This window comes from Cyrtonyx montezumae, unplaced genomic scaffold, assembly GCF_038088225.1.
Source record: "Cyrtonyx montezumae isolate F1298 unplaced genomic scaffold, pur_monq_1.0 scaffold_15, whole genome shotgun sequence".
Lineage (NCBI taxonomy): Eukaryota > Metazoa > Chordata > Aves > Galliformes > Odontophoridae > Cyrtonyx > Cyrtonyx montezumae.
Window position 1 is genome coordinate 8,368,480 of NW_027071881.1, and position 17,959 is coordinate 8,386,438.

General features: G+C 41.4%; 1 protein-coding gene across 1 annotated transcript; it reads left to right on the plus strand.

Moving 5' to 3' along the window:
- Positions 1–694: 694 nt before the first annotated feature.
- On the plus strand, positions 695–17,421 carry APPBP2 (amyloid beta precursor protein binding protein 2). The gene is made up of 13 exons (XM_065732061.1): positions 695–850; positions 9,932–10,020; positions 10,557–10,708; positions 11,317–11,440; positions 13,513–13,681; positions 14,324–14,413; positions 14,628–14,695; positions 14,777–14,882; positions 15,221–15,345; positions 15,537–15,622; positions 16,044–16,234; positions 16,595–16,760; positions 16,939–17,421. Exons 1-13 carry the CDS (start codon positions 710–712, stop codon positions 17,190–17,192), a joined length of 1,761 nt encoding a protein of 586 aa, XP_065588133.1. The 5' UTR covers positions 695–709; the 3' UTR covers positions 17,193–17,421.
- Positions 17,422–17,959: the final 538 nt, after the last annotated feature.

The window sequence follows — 17,959 nt, forward strand, 5'->3', positions numbered from 1 at the left end:
GTCCAGAGAAGAAAAATGGAATTGCTGTTTGCAATTCAGTGGGGGAGTCTGTGAAGATGAGGCAGACGTTATGCTGGAGACATAATGCTATCCCCTTAACACCTGGAAATTTTCTTTTACATCCTATGACCACCACAGATGTCACTCACATCGGAATTTCTGTCCATATCTTTGGAATGTGATGAATATTAACGTTATGCCTTTCAATGTGTAGTCGTTTCTCTCTTCGGCGTGCACGTTTGGTGGAGAGATCCCCCATGCACCCGTACCTGCCTGACATATTTCATTGCTGCGTCAAGTTACTCTGTCGGATTTCTCGGCACCGAAAGCATGATATCAGTAGATATCATAATAAATAACGAGACACTGACAAAACACGGCGCTGCTTCGCACGAGGCGTTAATTCACGCAGAGAAAAGGCCGTTTTTAGCACAGGGGCCTCGGGACGGGTCAACTTCGGGTACTGCTTCGAGCTGCCCCTCACACGAGGCCGGGGGGGCCGCCCCGCGCCAACCCCGAGCCCCGCTGGGGCGGCAGGGCCACCTCAGCCCCACCCTCACAGCCCGTAACCCCCCCCCCGTTCCCCAGCTCGGGCAGCCCGGCCCCTCGCCCTGCTCCTCCCCACCCCTCTGCCGGCGGGGGCTGCGGGAGCCGTGAGGCGGAGCGGTCCGGGCGGGGGGTGGGGGGAAGGCGGCTCCGCACAGCCAAGATGGCGGCGGTGGAGCTCGAGTGGGTGCCCGAGACGCTCTATAACACGGCGATCTCGGCCGTGGTGGATAGCTACGGGCGGGCCCGGCGCCGGGACATCCGCTCGCTGCCCGAGAACATCCAGTTCGACGTGTATTACAAGGTGAGGCCGGGCCCGAGGGAAGGAGAGCGGGGACGGGGGAGGAGGGGGCCGAGGCCTGCGGGGAGCGCGGGGCCTGGCTGTGCGCCGGGCACGGAGCTCGGGCTGCGGGGCCGCGGCCGGAGGAGGGGGCTCCGGGGTGGGGGGGGTCGGGCCCCGTGGGGCGGCTGGGGCTGCCCGAGTCCCGGGGAGGATTGGGGCTGCCATTGGGGTGAGGCCTCGCGGCACCGCTTCCCCGGTGGTGGGGAGAAGAGGTCGGGGAGGTTTGGGAGCGGGGGTTTGTGTTGGGTGTTTTTTGTTGTTGGGTTTTTTTTTTCTTTTTTCTTCCCTCCCCGTCGCTTTGCAGAAGGTGATGTCTGTGTTGGAGGTTGCTGGGTCTGCTGTGCTTTTCTGCTTTTGATATCTGGTTGGAGCCAGGGGAAGGGTGTTGAGGATCTTGAAATGGTGCTTTGAAGTCATTCTTTCACGTGGTGGCTGTTTCTCACTGAGGTGCCTCTAAAATATACGGAGTTAAAAGTAAAAGGTGTACTGAGATGGTCTCTTAATCTCTACTGTCCATCAACTAAGCATTTCATCTATCTGAAGAAACCACTGGAAATAAGCATTCATCAGGAGAGGCTCAGTGTATTAAAAAATAAACATAAAAAATGGGGGGAATAACCTTTATTTCCTCTGCCAGTAAAGTTCAGAAAACCTGGGATGTGTGAAACGAAGTAATTTTTTGGGTAAGTCTTTGTGAGTCAGTAGCGGTCCATCCAGTGTTTGTGCAGAAACAGTATATTAGAAGAAACTGATCACTCCTGGAGACAGAGAAACTGTTTCTACCAGTTGAAACACATAGGTACATTTCTGCATCCTGGGTGTCCAATGCTCCACTTAAGTGCTGAGGACTGTGGGAAATGCTCTGCCTCAGTAAGCGTGCTCAAGGAAGGTGAGGTTGGTTGAGATGCAGCAGTTGTTAGATAAACCCTATAGATACGGGACTAACGACAATGGGAGAACATTTTGAGGCTTGTATTCAGCTGCTGGCAGGGATGGCCATTGATGTTGGCACTGTCTGTCTTGACATTCATACAGATGAAGGATTGTTCCCAAGGGCTTCAAGAAACGTAGAATTTCAAAAGATAGTAGTACCTAATATGTATTATTCCCACTTTCTTTAAAAACTCATCTGCAGGTGACCTTAATAGGTTATGTATACTTCTATTACACTCTTCAGTTGTAGCATTGTATCAGATTCATTTGGAGTTGTTTCATAATGAAACATAATCCAGAAATAGATTTGACTTCTAAAGAGACTTTTTAATCTATTTGCTCAGCTCACCTAACAAGTGACACATTGTTTTGTTCAGGAGATGGTAACGAGCATGCTGAGGACCTGTTTGTTTGTACTAATCACTAGCCAGTGTCATTTCTGTTAATGAAGATAATTGGCATTGTTTTAATATCATTCTTGTATTTTACAACAAGCTGACCCTTGGTAATCTGAAATGTGTAAGGTGTACCTATAATGGTATATGTACATCTCTGTGATTGCCACATATAGAATAAATAAAGACATGGTGTAGTTTAGTGAGTGCTGTGCCAGTGCTACCAATGGTAAGGTAGTGTTTCAGGTCTTTGCTTCTTGTTGGAGAATGTCTTCTTTAATGGTTGCATTTAAATTAGTTAACACATAAATATAACTAAATCTTAGCTGGGGTGCTGAAAGCAAGTCCGTTCCTGACTGAATGGTGCTCTGCATGCAGAGGTCTGCCTTCAGCCAGCATCTCAAAGCACAGCTCAGAGAAGTCTTCTGGAATAGTGCTTGCATTTATCTGTGCAACGCGGAATGGTGGTTCTTGCTTTGTGTATTTGGATGGCTATAGGAATACAAAGTATACTGGTGAACCAGGCTGGGAGGAGCACTCCATCACGCCTTAGAGCAGTTCCCTGCGTGCCGTGTCTGGTGCTTGTTTTGCTCTTTGATTCTGAAAACAGTCGCTGTGCTTTTCCAAAGATGCAGACATTCAATGCCATTATGGGTTAGTATGTGTATGCTGAGGACGTGCTGGCAATGAGCAGTTGAAACCAGGAGTAGGATTTCCAAAAATCACTACCAATCCTTAACAGAAGGCAAGCTAGAAGTCTTCTAAATCCTTGTTCTGACTGCATCCTTGTAGTTGCTGAAAGGCTGTCAGTCTGTTAGTGTCACATGGAGCAGTACTTATTCCTCATATACCTCTGAGGACAGTTTGGTGTGTACTGTATAATTTGCACAACTGTCTGCATTGGACCTTGGAGTGTCTTTTGGTGATAATTGAAAGGAATATAAGGTTTTTTTTCAGTCTTTCACATCTATCTTGTGTTATGGAGAAAGCACCACTGCAGAACTAACAGAAGGCATCAGTCAGATCTCCTTTTGACACCCTCTGTGGATGTTAATTTTGGCCATACAGAACTTGAAAATTCATTTTAATGTGTTCATTGGTACAAACACTTGAAGTTAGGATTTGCCAGTCTTGTTTACAGAGTTTGCCAGCCTTGTTATATTGATGAAGGTGACAGAGGTAGGATGTGACATTGTTACAGTGGTGGAAATGGCCAGAACGCTGTGATCTGAAAGGAAGTGTCACCTGAGAAAGTTCCCATCTTATTTTTTTCCCACCAGGGTACCCTCTCCTTCAGCACTCAGCTGCGTTGTGATAGTGTCTCACCTTTATTTCCTGTTCATTAGCCATCCTAATTGCTTTCAGTTGTTAAGATTCCAGAGCTGTTAATGTCTAGGGCATGTTTTCTAAACCTGTGTGCTCACAGTTGACAACAGGGAAGCAAACGTGAGGTTGGTGGCTGTGGAGTGCTTTGTTGTGGGCTCAGTAGGAAATAGGTTCTGTAGCACAGTGATAGGAGCAGGCAGGTTCCTTGCATGGACTGTATTTGTCTTTGAGTGGCAATTTTCACTGCGACTGAAGCCTCAAAAATGAAAAATAACACATCAAATCATCGTGCCTGCAATGAAGTTAATCTGTACTGGTCTAGCTGGGGCATGACTGGATCTTTATGGTGTAGTTTCTGTTTATCAAATGGGCGTTTGACTTTTCCTTGCAACCATTCATGAGTTAATAGAGACTGGGCACAACACTCATGGAGATGTCCACAAAAAATGTAAGTCTATCACATCTGCATTCGTAAGAGTTGCTAACTGGTGCAAGTAGCAGCTGGAAAATAAATATGCAAATACAGTGTATTTTGTTTCCTTTGTCTCTTTAGCAGGTTTCTGTATATCCTGGTGGTGTTGTTTCCTAGTAAAATTGGTTGGTCAGTTTGGTTATTTTTATTAACCCTCACGAGGAAGAGGAGAAGGCCTTGTGCTTAGGAGCTGAAGAGGGAAACGTGCTGCATCTCAACTAAAACATGAGCTGGGCATTGCCTGGCAGCTGGTGGTGGTGGCAAATGCCAAACTTTAGTTAAAAAGTGATAACTGAAATAAACTGCAGTCCTCAAAAAACAAAACAAAACAACCCCTCTACAACATCTGGAAGATCAAAAGGTTTTGTTTTGTCTTTTGTGGGGGAAGGTTGGTGTTCAGAGGGAGGGAGTTCATCTGAATAATGTAGATTTTGTCAGAAACAGAGCATTGAACCTCTGCAGTCTGAAAACTGCTCAGTTAATGTCTCACATAGTTTTTTTCCTGTACTTCAGATTTATGTCCCATTGTGTAATTTGTGTATTTTTTTGTTCTTATGTTCTCCAGCTGTATTTGATGGGATAGTGCTTCATTAGTCATAGTGCTCTCTATTGTAGGTATTTATGCAGCAAGCTGATCCTGGGCTTACACTGGATAGATAACAAGGAGTTTCATCTGATGTTCTTCTGAAATGTCTTTTATAGCTTGTGTGCTGTGTTTTTTCACATTGATTTTTCTTTAAAGTCACTTGGATCCAGTGTTCCTTGAATGTTTCCTGATGAGATCATTAACCACAGGAACAATTGTCGATGACAATTTGTTTCAGACCTATAACATTTACTAATTGTGCTATGCTAACTTTTTTTTGTATTAAAAAAAACTAGGCAAAATCCAAGAGGCCATAGTCATGCTTTTTCTGCTTTGACACAGTTGATGAAACTTCAGACTGCTCCTACGCTGATGTGAATCAAAGCAGGTTTTAAATTTACATCCTGGTATCTCCAGCTTCTGGGTGCTGTGGAGCTGGAGCACTGTCTTCTCACTGCGCTCTGTTAACCCCCCAGAAAGAGAAGTGTGGCTAATAGAAGTGCTCGCGTTGCATCTAGTTATTCTTTGAACCAAGCAAAATGAGTAAGCAGGAATTTGCTGACACTTGGCAACGTGGGATAGAGTGTCCATTCTGTGCATTGCAGTGGAGATGACTGTTACTGACAAGGAAGGATTACAAGCATCCTTTTCTGATCGTATGGAATGAATCTGGTTTGTTGTAAAGCTTCATGTTCCTGGCTGTGGTGAGGGAGGAAAGGATAGGCTTCCTATGAGATGAAGTGTAACTGTAATTGTGTCATTCTGAAGCCTTTCTGACCAGAAGGGTACAACCAAGGTCACAGCAAGCAGTGTGTCTTGGGAGGCAGAAAAACCAGAGCAAGAGGGTTGTGTCTTGTAGGGTTCCTGCTGTGACCAATCAGTGTGATTGCACAGAGGCTTAATTCAGTTCGTGCTGCTATGCTTTTGGGCATCAGAAATAAAATGTGTATTTGAGGAAACAAGCATGATTTCCTTGTCTGCACACATACGGACTCCCAGGCTGGTGTGTACAGTGGGATGTGTCTGAGTACTGCTTGAATTCAGTCATATCTGTTTATCACCTCTCTTTAAATCCTCCAAATGAAGGAGAACCATTGTGCCACGAGCTTTGCTCCAGTGATTATTGCCCTTGATTTTAATACGTGCCTTATCTGTAGTCTCACTGGAGCCGAAACATCTCATACTGTTATGTCTTTGGCTTGCAACTCCCTGAATTGCTTACCCCTCTTCAGAGTCTTACTATTTACTTTGCCCTTTGTTTTGCTTTTTTCTCTTTGAGCTTCCGTGTGGTTTTTAATCCTGATATGCTTTGGCTTGCCTATTTTTTTTTTTTCCAGTGTCCTTGTTGAATCTTAGGCACTAAAACTCATAACTCAGACAGTGAGGTGATACTATGGAAAAACAAAGTGTTCAACTGCTGCTGAAGCTATAATTCTTGTTTCCACTTAATTTTGACTGTACTGGTTGAGCTTCAGTCAAAGCAAACCAGGTAGACAATGGATTGCTTTCTTGCTGAGAAGAATCTATGGGTATGTGAGCGCTTTGCAGCCCTTGTGCTGGGGGTTTTGTGTGGAAGTAAATCAGACAGAAAACCCAGCATGGCTGATGTGATCCAGGAAGAGCAGTGAGTGGAAATGTGAAGTGTGCTGTGCACGTAGAGCATAAGCTCCTGAAGTTATCTGTTAAATTAGGCTTATTAAATACAGGCCTTTTGGTTGTTTGTTTATATTGCTTGAGATTCTTGAAGATCAGCTTCCTGACTGGCAGCATGGTTTCCACAGAGAGCTGTGAAGGTTGATTAATTATTTTTTCAAGCCCTGAACGATATCGGGGTAGAATTAATCTCACCCAGGAGCTTCATAGATGACTTTGAAATAGATTTTTAAGAGATGAAAGTACCCAGATCTCTAACAGACTACTTTCTAAGCTTGTCCCCCAGGGCTTTTGAAGAGTCGTTTCTCAATGGGCTGATTCAATGCACTGACTTCAAAAAATCTTTTTCTCTCTTTGTTAAGTAGAGAAGGGAGGAGGTTGTTGCAACCAAACTTCTTTTCTAAATACAAATTTTGTCATTTAAACATACAACCCTTTTTAAATGCAGTATAGTGGTCCATGTTATATCATTGGGCATTACGAATCGTGCTGGGGAGCTCCTCTGGACTTCTTGCAGCTTTAATTCTCACTGAGATACCCATTTTGTTTTCAGGCCTCTTTTAAACTGAAGCAGTAGGAGCTTATTTATTTTTTTGTTCATTTGGAAGTACTGCAATTCATCTGGTTCACTTACAGCTGTTTAGAGTTAATCTGCACTATGATGAGACTTAGAAAAAGTAATTGCTCTTACATTTGTGCACAGCAGAGAGTGCTGGTGGTAAAAGTACCACTTTCTCTGTCAAGTCATGGCTTTGCTTTTGCTGGTGGTTGAATGTCTCTCTTTAAGGGTTTGCTAAGAATCAGAGCTTGGCTTAACCTATAGAGAGGCAGCTCTGGCAAGAGCTCACATCTGATTACATGTGCATGATGGTATGGCAGTAGATAAGCTACAAGCTATATGTTTAACTGGAGGCACCTCTATGTGCATCTTCTGAATGCTTAGGGGAAGTGCTGTAAGTCACTGTCATCCTTAGCTCCTGAAGGATGGCATGGGAGCTTTCCCACAGCAGAACAGAACAGTTGGACTGTGTAATAAAAAGCCAGCATGTGAAATGTGTTCCTCAGTTCATGTCTTCAATGCCAGACTTAATGTCAGTTTGAGCAGTGTAAGATGGAAGTCATACTGTAATTAATACTGAAATCGTTGATAACCTGCAAATAGGTTAAGCTTGTGCCTAAAATAAATAAATAAATCAGTCTTTCTTCTGAAGAACAGAGTAGTTTTTCAGGAATCCAAATCTCTGCCTTTCTTGCTGGGGCCTGTTTTTCTTGAATTACTCTTGGTTTTTTTTGTTATGAAGCAAGGCTTGTGGTCAAGAATGCTGGCTCTGGAGCTCTAACAAGAGAATCATTTCTTTGGTACTCGCAACTGCTTCTCAATGAGCAAATGAGAGTTACTGAATCTGCTGGAATTGCTTCACAATGTGACGTAGACTCACGATTTCCATGTCCAATTCTGTCTGAAACTATTGCTGTAACAGCTATAACTGTTTGAAGACACTTCAGGCAGAGTCAGCTCCCCAAGTGCTTGCCAGCGTGTGGAGGGAAGGGGTGAGTGGTGTGGTAAATGTTCTGAGGATACTGGATTTCTGGTTATACCAGGAAAAACTGGATGGGCTGGGGAGAGGCGTGTGAGGAGCAGGTCTGGACCTTTGGACCCAAAATAAGAGATGAAAAATGAGGGTGTGGTTTGGGGCTTCCCCCCTTCCCCCTCACCACCAGGGCACTGTCAGTAGGAAAAGCACTCAGGCTCTGATTTGTTTCAGGTCCAGGGACACGGCACTGTTTCATGCGAGGAACAGTGCAGATTGTACTGTTTAAGACTTCCTTTTTTATTTTTATTTTTTTTTCCAGTGAAATAGTTGACTAAAAGGAAAAGATTCATTCCTGGCAGTTGACATTATTAGGTCAAGGAACTTCTGAAGTTTTTTCTTTTTTTGGTAGGTTCTGTTAAAATTACAAGCTTGTGCTGCAGAATCATTGTCATGTGCTTTATGAGGAGCATCAGACTAAAATGAGATTTCTGACTGGGGATGTGCTTGGTTGGAGTACTCACTGACCTGCTTCCTGGGCTTGTGGATAAAAAGATGCTCCAGATAGATGGCTCTTAATCAATGAAAGTATTTAAAGGAATTATTAGAACTCAGAAATACTGAAGTTTTCATTAAATCTGTGTTTGTACCTGAGCATTCTGTGTGTAAATAATGCCTCCATCTCACCTGCTTGCATAGTGAGAGTGGCTGACTCCTCATTGCTGCTGATAGGAGCACTCTGGTCTTGGACAGAGCATGTTGGAATGTAATAGCATTGGTTTTCTGAGTAACTGTTGGAATGCATTACCTGCACACTTGTGATGGTGTAAAGTGTGAGTGCACACCCTGGTGTGTGCGTGCTGGTGAGCTGTAGTGTCTTGCTGTGGCATCACACAGTAAAGGAAAGGTCAGGGGTGGCTCTGGAACGACGAGTGCTGCAAGAGGTAGCATCTGGGGAGACTTGAGGTGTGTGCTGCTTGTTTCTCCTTCTCCCCATAGAGCTGCTGCCTTGCAAAAAATATCTTAAATAATAAAAATGCAGAGAGCATCCTATAATACCTAAAATAACACATGCTTGTCCCACAGCAGTCCTGAGCCCACCCATCCTATGGTGCTGACAGAGGCTGCTGCCAGCTGTCTGGGGCAGGTGGGCTGTGCTGCTTTCTTGCTGCACACCCTGCTTTTTACATCTGTGGTTCAGGGACGTCAGGGTACCTGGATTTAACAACCCCTGGTGGATTTCTGTCATATATTTTTGCAGCCGCTTTCTGCACCTATGTAAATTCTTAGTATTTATAGCATAGCATAGCAGGGAGCTCTGCTGCTTAGCTTTGCTTTGCACAAAGAGCTGTCTCCATGGTTTGCTTTTTATGAGCACGCTAACTGATATATTTGCTTGTCTGCAGATAGAAATTGGTTTCGGCATAAAACCAGGCATTGCTTTTAATAAATTCATGAACATGCTCGTTTACTCCAGCAGGAATTACTCATGTAAGCTCAGGTATTAATGGGGTCAGGGCTCGTGCCTGTGTTTAGCTCTGAGTATTGGTGAGTCATCCATTGCAGAACTTGTGGGTTTGGGGTTGTTTTCTTGGATAATAATTTCATTGCCTCAGCCTTTGTTCCAGACAGGCTGGAGTTTTGTAGGATCACAATCAGTTGTTTGAATTTGGGCTTTGGCTTTGCATTTCCACTTACAAATCTTTTAAAACCTCTCCACACAGCTCTGTGATAGTCTCTTTAATTAAAAAAAAAAAAAAAAGTATCTGATCTGATATCAAAGAAGCCATTTGTTATTATTTTTGTTAACTTCATTAGGTTTTTTGGTTTTGTCTTTGTTTTCTTCCTTAGGAGTTGCAGCATTTTAATGATGCAGGTAGATGTAGTGAGCATCTGGAGAAAGGAGGAAGGAAAAAAAGGATTAAAAGAACTTGAAACCAAATGTGGAGCTCTTATAGCTGGTGTGTTTAAGTTTTATCACTGAAGTTGTTCTCCTGTGTGGAGATAGTGGAATTATTCCTTTTTATTATTTATTCTACTGTACTTTGAGCTCTAGATTTCCTAAGCCATCCTTACCGGTGTGTTAAATTTCCCAGGAGAGCACCAGGTCTTACATTTTTAAATATATTTGTATTTTTCTTTCAGCTTTACCAGCAGGGCCGCTTATGCCAGCTGGGTAGTGAATTCTGTGAACTAGAAGTTTTTGCAAAGGTGCTGCGAGCTTTAGATAAAAGGTAAGCTGCTTCTTATACTGATGTGCTCATTTCAGCTCTTAGCCCTTGACCTAAGTTTTGAATCTGGAAGATATCAGATCAGATCCTTTGTTACCAGGATAAGCTTTGCACCTTTAAACATATCTTCCTCCCCATATATGTGATGTTAATGGGTTCATCAGTGCTCATGTATTGGCCATTTCAGCATCAGTTGGGGCAGGGGTGGGCTTTCAGGCTTCCCCACCCACAAATTCTTAATAGAAAGCTTTGTTTTCCAGTTCTAACACTGTGTGGGCAGCTTATCCTCCTTCTACTCTGGAGGGTGTCCTCATAAAGAGCTGTGTGTACGCTCATTTTACTTTTTGGGTAATCCAACAACTGTAACCCATTAGCCTTGAGGTTGTCAATTGTGCTTGTATTCATCTGCTTTTGGCTTGAGGGAAGGTTGGAGTTATTTCCCTGAATCACTACTCATTTGTGCCCACGGTGCTCATGCCAACTAACTGCACTGTTTTAAAAACTTTCAGTATAACAAGTCTTGTTTTCTTTTGTTTCAGACATCTGCTTCATCATTGTTTTCAGGCTTTGATGGACCATGGAGTAAAAGTTGCTTCTGTGCTGGCCTACTCTTTCAGTAGACGGTGTTCCTACATAGCAGAATCGGATTCTGCTGTAAAAGAAAAAGCAATCCAGATTGGTTTTGTTTTAGGTTAGTCACTTAGACTGTGAAGTGTGATATTTCTCTGTGCAAGCTTCAGTTAGACTAATGCTGTTTTTCCTCTTCATAATTTTGTTTCAAGGACGTGTGTGTTTAGAGTGCATGTTTTCAGAAAGTCACTTGGTGGCTTACATATATATTACATTTAAATACCTTAAATCTTAGGCTGCTCTTGGCTATTTCGTATATTTCAAATATAAAATGTATAAATGTGGTAGTTAATGATAAGACTTTGCATCATTCTTGTGCTGCAAGTGTTTCTTGATGGAAAAACCGTGGAATACCAGAAGTCATGCTCACCTGAAGGAGAATTCTGCTCTTGTTTCTTCTTCAGTTCAGGACTGGAGGGTTAACTCTGACAGCACTCCTATGCACAGCATGCAGTTTTATGAAGCTTTGTAGTATGTTTCCTTTGCTCTCACTTCCTGCCTTCCCCCTAAGCTGTTGGGAGGGTTGTGTATTTTGGCATAGGAAATACTGAACTTCTGTTTTCCTATTGGTTTGTAACGAAGTAAGTGTTCTTGTAATATCTGAGCAGATGCTTTTTCCTAGAAAAGCACTTTACTGTTCAAAATTCTCTTTCTTCTTGATTTTTCCAGGAGGGTTCCTATCAGATGCAGGGTGGTATAGTGATGCTGAGAAGGTATTTCTTTCCTGCCTTCAGCTGTGCACCCTTCACGATGAAATACTTCACTGGTTTCGTGCAGTAGAGTGTTGTGTGAGGTGAGCTTACCTTTAATTCCCATGTGTCTGACCATGAGGTACATATTAATATATACTACCAATTAGGGCTATGAAGCTTCAGGTCCTCTCTTCAGTATCCTGCTGCAGCACTGGCTTTTGTTCCAGAAATAAGGTGATGCCAGGAGAGTCTGGATGTGCATGTACACTTTCCTCAGATAGGAAAATGTTAGCTGTAGTGCTACTGTCAGTTCTTGGTCCTTTGCCTTGTAATTAATCAGAATTGTTTCTGATAGTTCAGTGTGCTGGAGAAAACTGCCTTAAAAATAAACTCACTCACCTTCTCCAAATATAGAAAAAGAAATGAGATTATAGGAAACAGGTTTAGAGAAGAGAAATACTGATCAGAGATCTAAATTGTTCTCTCGTTCCACTGTAAGTTTATTAGAAGATCTTTCATAATGTATCATAAAAGGTATAAAATGTTATACCTGCACATTAGCTCATAGCTTGAGTTTAAGCTGCTTATTGCAGTCATGTATTATGTTCTGATTTTTTTTCCTGTGTTATGTTGTCCTCCTGGCTTACAAAGGCTTTCCTGATGTGTTTCAGTCTCTATTACTCATTGTCTAATAACAGATCTCCATGAGGGACAATGGAAGATAGTTTACCAAAATCTCATATGTGCTAAATGGCAAGCATTTGTAATAGGAAGGAACAGCTGTCTCTTTTCTTTGCCTGCAATGAAGTAGGAATACAATTCTGCCCTTTAGGCTTGGAATATGATAGCACACACATTTCTAATGCATCCCTTTAAAGTAAATAAGCATCAGCTTTCAATAACAAAAATCTTCTTTACTGTTGTTCTAAATAGAAGCCATAAGCTGAAACTGTTACTGGTCTAGAGAAACAGCATGTGCTTCAGTACTGCTGTGTTTCCTTGCCTGTATTTCACCATTTACTGAAGCTTCTGTTGGTCTTTTGGATGGGAAAAGATGTGGTGTTAAGAAACAGTGGAGGTGGAGAAAATGAGGCTGTTCAGAGTTGTTGTGAACTGTGACAAATACGTTGTCTTTTGTGGTGGTGTTAATTCAATGCTGGGTATCAAAGGGTCAGAGCTTTCAAAACTCTAAATTCAGGATGGATTGTCAGGATGGCACCAGATCAGTCTGAGCAGATATGCTTGCTTATTCCTTCAAAACTGGCTGTCTCACTGCTTGTATTCCTGCTGGACAGTACTAAAATCAGCTATTGTTAAGTACTATTCCTCTTCCTGTAATCCAAAATTTCCCTGTGAGTGTTGCTCATCTACGAACACTCAGGTGGGTGTCATGTTTGTTTCTAGAATTCAAAGGCTGTCAATCCTGGAAACAAATATGACAGCTAAAGGTAAGCTCAGGAACAGCAGGACAACTAAAATTGTATGTGCTGTTGTCTCAGAGTAAACAACACTGTAAATAATATTGAATGCATTTTAAAATAGCCTTTTTCAGCCCCATTTGTGAATTGTGCCTGACTGCTAATGCCATCCAGCAGTGGTGTCCCATCTTTCCTGACAGTCCAGAGAATGACATTACTTCCAGATGTTTTCTTGTGTAGAATGGTTGTAATTGAATCTCTTATAAAATTATTTATGATACACTGTACTGCTTAAAGACTGAGGACAAAGTGCAGAGATGCATGCAGAAGAGTTTGTGCTTATTGTGTGTCTCAGTTTACCACAGTTTGGGAAGGAGGTAGAATGGGTTTAATACTATATATTACTGAGTTTTAGAAGTGAGATTTTATCAGTCTTGAGAATGGATAATGGAAAAATAAAGCAAAGCCACACACACCAAAGTGATTTGAGCATTGGATATGCTTCAACATGAAAAAATCACTTGGTATTTCCAACAGTGGAGGTTCTTGCCATGCAAGATGCAAAGCACAGAGTACTGAAACAAATTTCTGTGAACAGCTCTTTTGAATTACTGAATTCAGACAGTGCAGTTCTGCTGGGAGGACAGCCCTCTTCCCTTCTAACTATGATACCAGATTGTAGATCAGTGATACTGCAGCAGATAGTAATGTTTTACTCAATCACTGATCAGAAAATCTCTTTGTATCTTTGCAAGGTTGCTCCATGTTCGAAATGGTAACTGTAAATATCACTTGGGAGAAGAAACTTTCAAACTGGCTCAGTCTTACATGGACAAACTTGCAAAACATGGTCAGCAAGCAAACAAAGCAGCACTGTACGGGGAACTGTGTGCATTGCTTTTTGCCAAGAGCCACTATGATGAGGTGAGTAGGGTTAGATTGTTTTTGTTTTGCTTTGGGAAACTGGTTATGAAATCTGCTAGGACTTGCCACGGCCAGCTCACTGTTCAAGTTATCTTTCTAGTCTCAGTTCTGCATCTTTCTTGGTACCTGTGTGGCAGTACCAGAGGTATACTTGCTTTACCATCTAGTTTCTGTGTATGTCCTGAGTGCAGGCTCTCAATGGTGCTTGTGTATTTTGGTTATCAGTAAATTACATATTACATAAACTTTATTTTAATAGGCAAAAAGAAATAGGGGGAGGTAGCACTTTGCAGCTAGTTTACAAAAACAGTTGACTTCTGTGTGGCTGTGGTTTTTAGCTCCTAAATTCATTAACCAGGCAGCTGATGTCTGTGATAGTGATTGTAAGGGTTGGTTAAACATTACAAAATACCTTATTCCTTTGAAATATATTAACATTCATTTTGATTATGCAGACCTTAGCATAGTATAAAGTACTGTGTTCTGCGTTAAGCTTAAGAGAGTTTCTTCAGCTTCATCAAACCGTGGCAACTAAGCAGTGGGTTTTTTTTAATCTTAACATAAATGACCAGTCTGTATTTTTCTTTCCATTGCAACACAGCGATGGTTCAGATCAGTGATGTTGGTAACTTTGTTTGACAGGCTTACAAGTGGTGTATAGAGGCTATGAAGGAGATCACAGTTGGCCTGCCTGTAAAAGTAGTAGTGGATGTTTTGCGACAAGCTTCTAAGGTGAGTTCAGACTCTCCCACTTTTCTTTTCTTTTTGGTCATTTATGTCAAAGTAAAATATTTGATGCTTTCTGTGAACACTTGTTAAAGAAGTCAAAAAGTCCTTTAGTGATAGTTGTGATGCTAGAATTAAAAGTAATAGAAATTGAGGCAAGATCTCGAGGAGAAGGATTCGGACTGTAACCTCTTCACGTGTTTCATTTCAACCTGCTTAGGCTTGTGTTGTAAAACGTGAGTTCAAGAAGGCTGAACAGCTGATAAAACATGCAGTGTATCTTGCCCGGTGAGTACCATTCCAAAAAAAACCCCTCTTTAAATTTACTCTTAACTTGCCTCAATGAGTAATGCAAGTGTGTTTCCACAGGGAGCATTTTGGAGCCAAGCACCCCAAATATTCTGATACACTACTAGACTATGGATTTTATTTGCTCAACGTAGACAATATATGCCAATCTGTTGCAATCTATCAGGTATGCAGCAGGGCTAAATGCATTTGGTTTCTGTTAATACTGAAAATATCTTAGATATTCCTACTGAAACTCAGGTGTTTTTAATACAGGATAATTATTTCATTTAATTATTGCAGTGCTTTTTGGTTTGGGATCTTTACTTTCTTGGTTTTTTTTTTTTCCTTGTCCCTTGAGTGATTTCTTGATTTGGTGTCCCAAGGATATGGGTGTGGACTTGTAGAATTTCAGAGCCATGGGACTGTTTTTTTTTCTCCTTCTTTAGCAGTAAGATGCATAAGTTGGTTTGCTTTCTTTTCCTTGTGTTAACTGATGTAATGGTGTTCTTGTAACTCTTTCAGACAGCTCTTGACATCCGGCAGTCTGTGTTTGGAGGTAAAAACATACATGTAGCTACAGCTCACGAAGATTTGGCTTATTCATCTTATGTTCACCAGTACAGCTCTGGAAAATTTGACAATGCACTGTGAGTACATCTATTTGAGGGGATGGCAGTAAATCTAATACTGCAAATGCTGGGGAAGAAAGTTTTAAGTTATATGGATTTTTATACAAGAGCTTCAATACAGTGAACATCTGCATTTATGTTGGTAATTCTTTACCATGCAGCTGCTAATTTAAATAGCACTGAGGATGCATACATTTGAACTCTTTCAGATTCCATGCTGAACGTGCTATTGGCATTATAACTCACATTCTCCCAGAAGACCATCTTCTCTTGGCATCTTCAAAGAGAGTTAAAGGTAGTACCCCTAATTGCATTACTGGAACAGTTTAATATTTTGTCAGTGGAGATCATTCAGTTGTGTTTATTCTGTTCCCAACAGAGGTGATGTAACGAAAGCTTTTTCCTAAGTGAAAATTGCTCTAGAATATTCCCTGTAGTCCTCAGAGTTTTGACAATATGCTTCTAAAACATGAGTTTTAATTAGTTCAGCTAAGTGTTAAAACCTTTTCTTTGAATAATAGTAGTAAAAATACAGAATCTAAGAATGTGTTGTTAACTTTGATATCTGGTTATATCATTTGAAAGCAGTTTGTAATAAATACAAATCCTGACTTAGATATCTCCTGAGATTTCTTGGGTGGATGGCTTTTCTGCTACCTATAGTTGGTGTATCTGTGTTTAGAACATGGTGATGTTGTTTTTCTTCTTATTCTCAGCACTTATCCTGGAGGAGATTGCAATAGACTGTCATAACAAGGAAACTGAGCAGAGGTTACTTCAAGAAGCTCATGATTTGCATCTGTCCTCACTTCAGTTAGCTAAAAAAGCCTTTGGGGAGTTTAATGTACAAACAGCAAAACATTATGGCAACCTTGGAAGACTGTATCAGTCCATGAGAAAGTTTAAGGTGAGAGCTATTGATGTAAATCTCTTGACAGGACATCTATAAATCTGTCGAAGCAAAATGTTCTTTATGTCCCTGGTTCATAACCTCCATTGATAGTTTCATGGCTAGAGCATTTTAATATTTCACCTGTCCAAAGCTGTGCACAAAATTAAGATCCCTTTGGGGATGGGATGCAAAGTGATACTACTTGCTGATGATCCAAAATAAGAATTTGGAGACCTTGGTCTGGTTCTGGCCTTCCTGTCTTTTATTTTTTGCCCTTTATGAAATGCTCAACTACTTTACCACTGCGTAGTCATTTCCTGAAGTCCTTATGGTGTGGTGAGTGGTGTCTGACCCACGTGGATTTGTTCCTCACAGGAAGCAGAGGAAATGCACATCAAGGCAATTCAGATTAAGGAGCAGCTCCTGGGCCAGGAGGATTATGAAGTTGCACTGTCAGTGGGACATCTAGCTTCTCTCTATAACTATGATATGAATCAATATGAAAATGCTGAAAAGCTTTATTTGAGATCCATAGCAATTGGTAGGTGATTCTTATGGTGTTTTGTCTACATAGCAGCTTTAATAAGCTTTTTTTTAATATTAAAGTGTGTATTAATCTTTTTAGTGCAGAACTAAAAATAAAACGCAGTATTTCTCTTTTTGTGTGGTTACAATTTAAATACTGAATTTTAATCTTGTTATCTCTCACCTTTCTTTAGGAAAGAAGCTTTTTGGTGAAGGATACAGTGGACTTGAATATGATTACAGAGGTCTCATTAAACTGTACAATTCCATTGGCAATTATGAGAAGGTTTTTGAGTACCACAATATCTTGGCCAATTGGAACCGGTTGCGGGATCGGCAGTTCTCAGTTACAGATGCCCTGGAGGATGTAAGCAGCAGTCCTCAATCCACTGAAGAAGTGGTGCAGTCTTTTCTGATGTCTCAGAACGTTGATGGACAGAGTAGCTAGGAACTCGGTCAATTAACCAGTTAAGTTTGTTGGTTTTTTTTTTTCCCAGATTACAGGGGAAAAGTCATACTGTGAAATCTAAACCATGTAGTTCTCTGGGGGCTGGAATTTGCATTGAAACACTGGTCCAGTCTACTGAAGAGTGCCCATACGGATGAATGTGTGTTAAATTCTTATCAGCATGTGTATAGCATGTTTAGTTCGGCTCACGTTTTTAACTTGGTATTCCAGGACAACCTTTTTTTCCCAAAAGAACCTACTTTGCAGAAAGTCTGCAAGAGAACATTAAATAAAACTGTTTGAGTTCAAAAGAGTTGCATTCTTATTATGAATGGAAGGTTTCATCGAGAGCTTTCTTCTGCTAGATGGAAAGAATAAATGCTATACTAGAAGAAATTATACGAGAGGTCTCTCTATGCATTGTAGCAAAGTTAATCACAAACCTTAAGAAAAGGGAGGATGCTTTGGCTGCTGCCTTGTGAAGAAAAGTGGCAAAGAATCACTTCAGAGAGCAACGTACTGTTTGTAATCCACGATAAGTTGATAAGGAAGTAAAGACCATTTGTTGTTCCTAATATCCTGAACTGGACCAGTGTTCATCTGTAAGCAATGGAAGATGCAGTAGACCAGCAACCTTAGTTTTCTTTGGTACCAGCCAGGAGTGCTAATCTTCATAACAGGACCAGGAAAATCAGAAGTGGACCAGCCTGCTAGGAACAGTTTTTGGACCAGTGGCTTTAATTTAATATTTCTGCCCCTGCATTCAC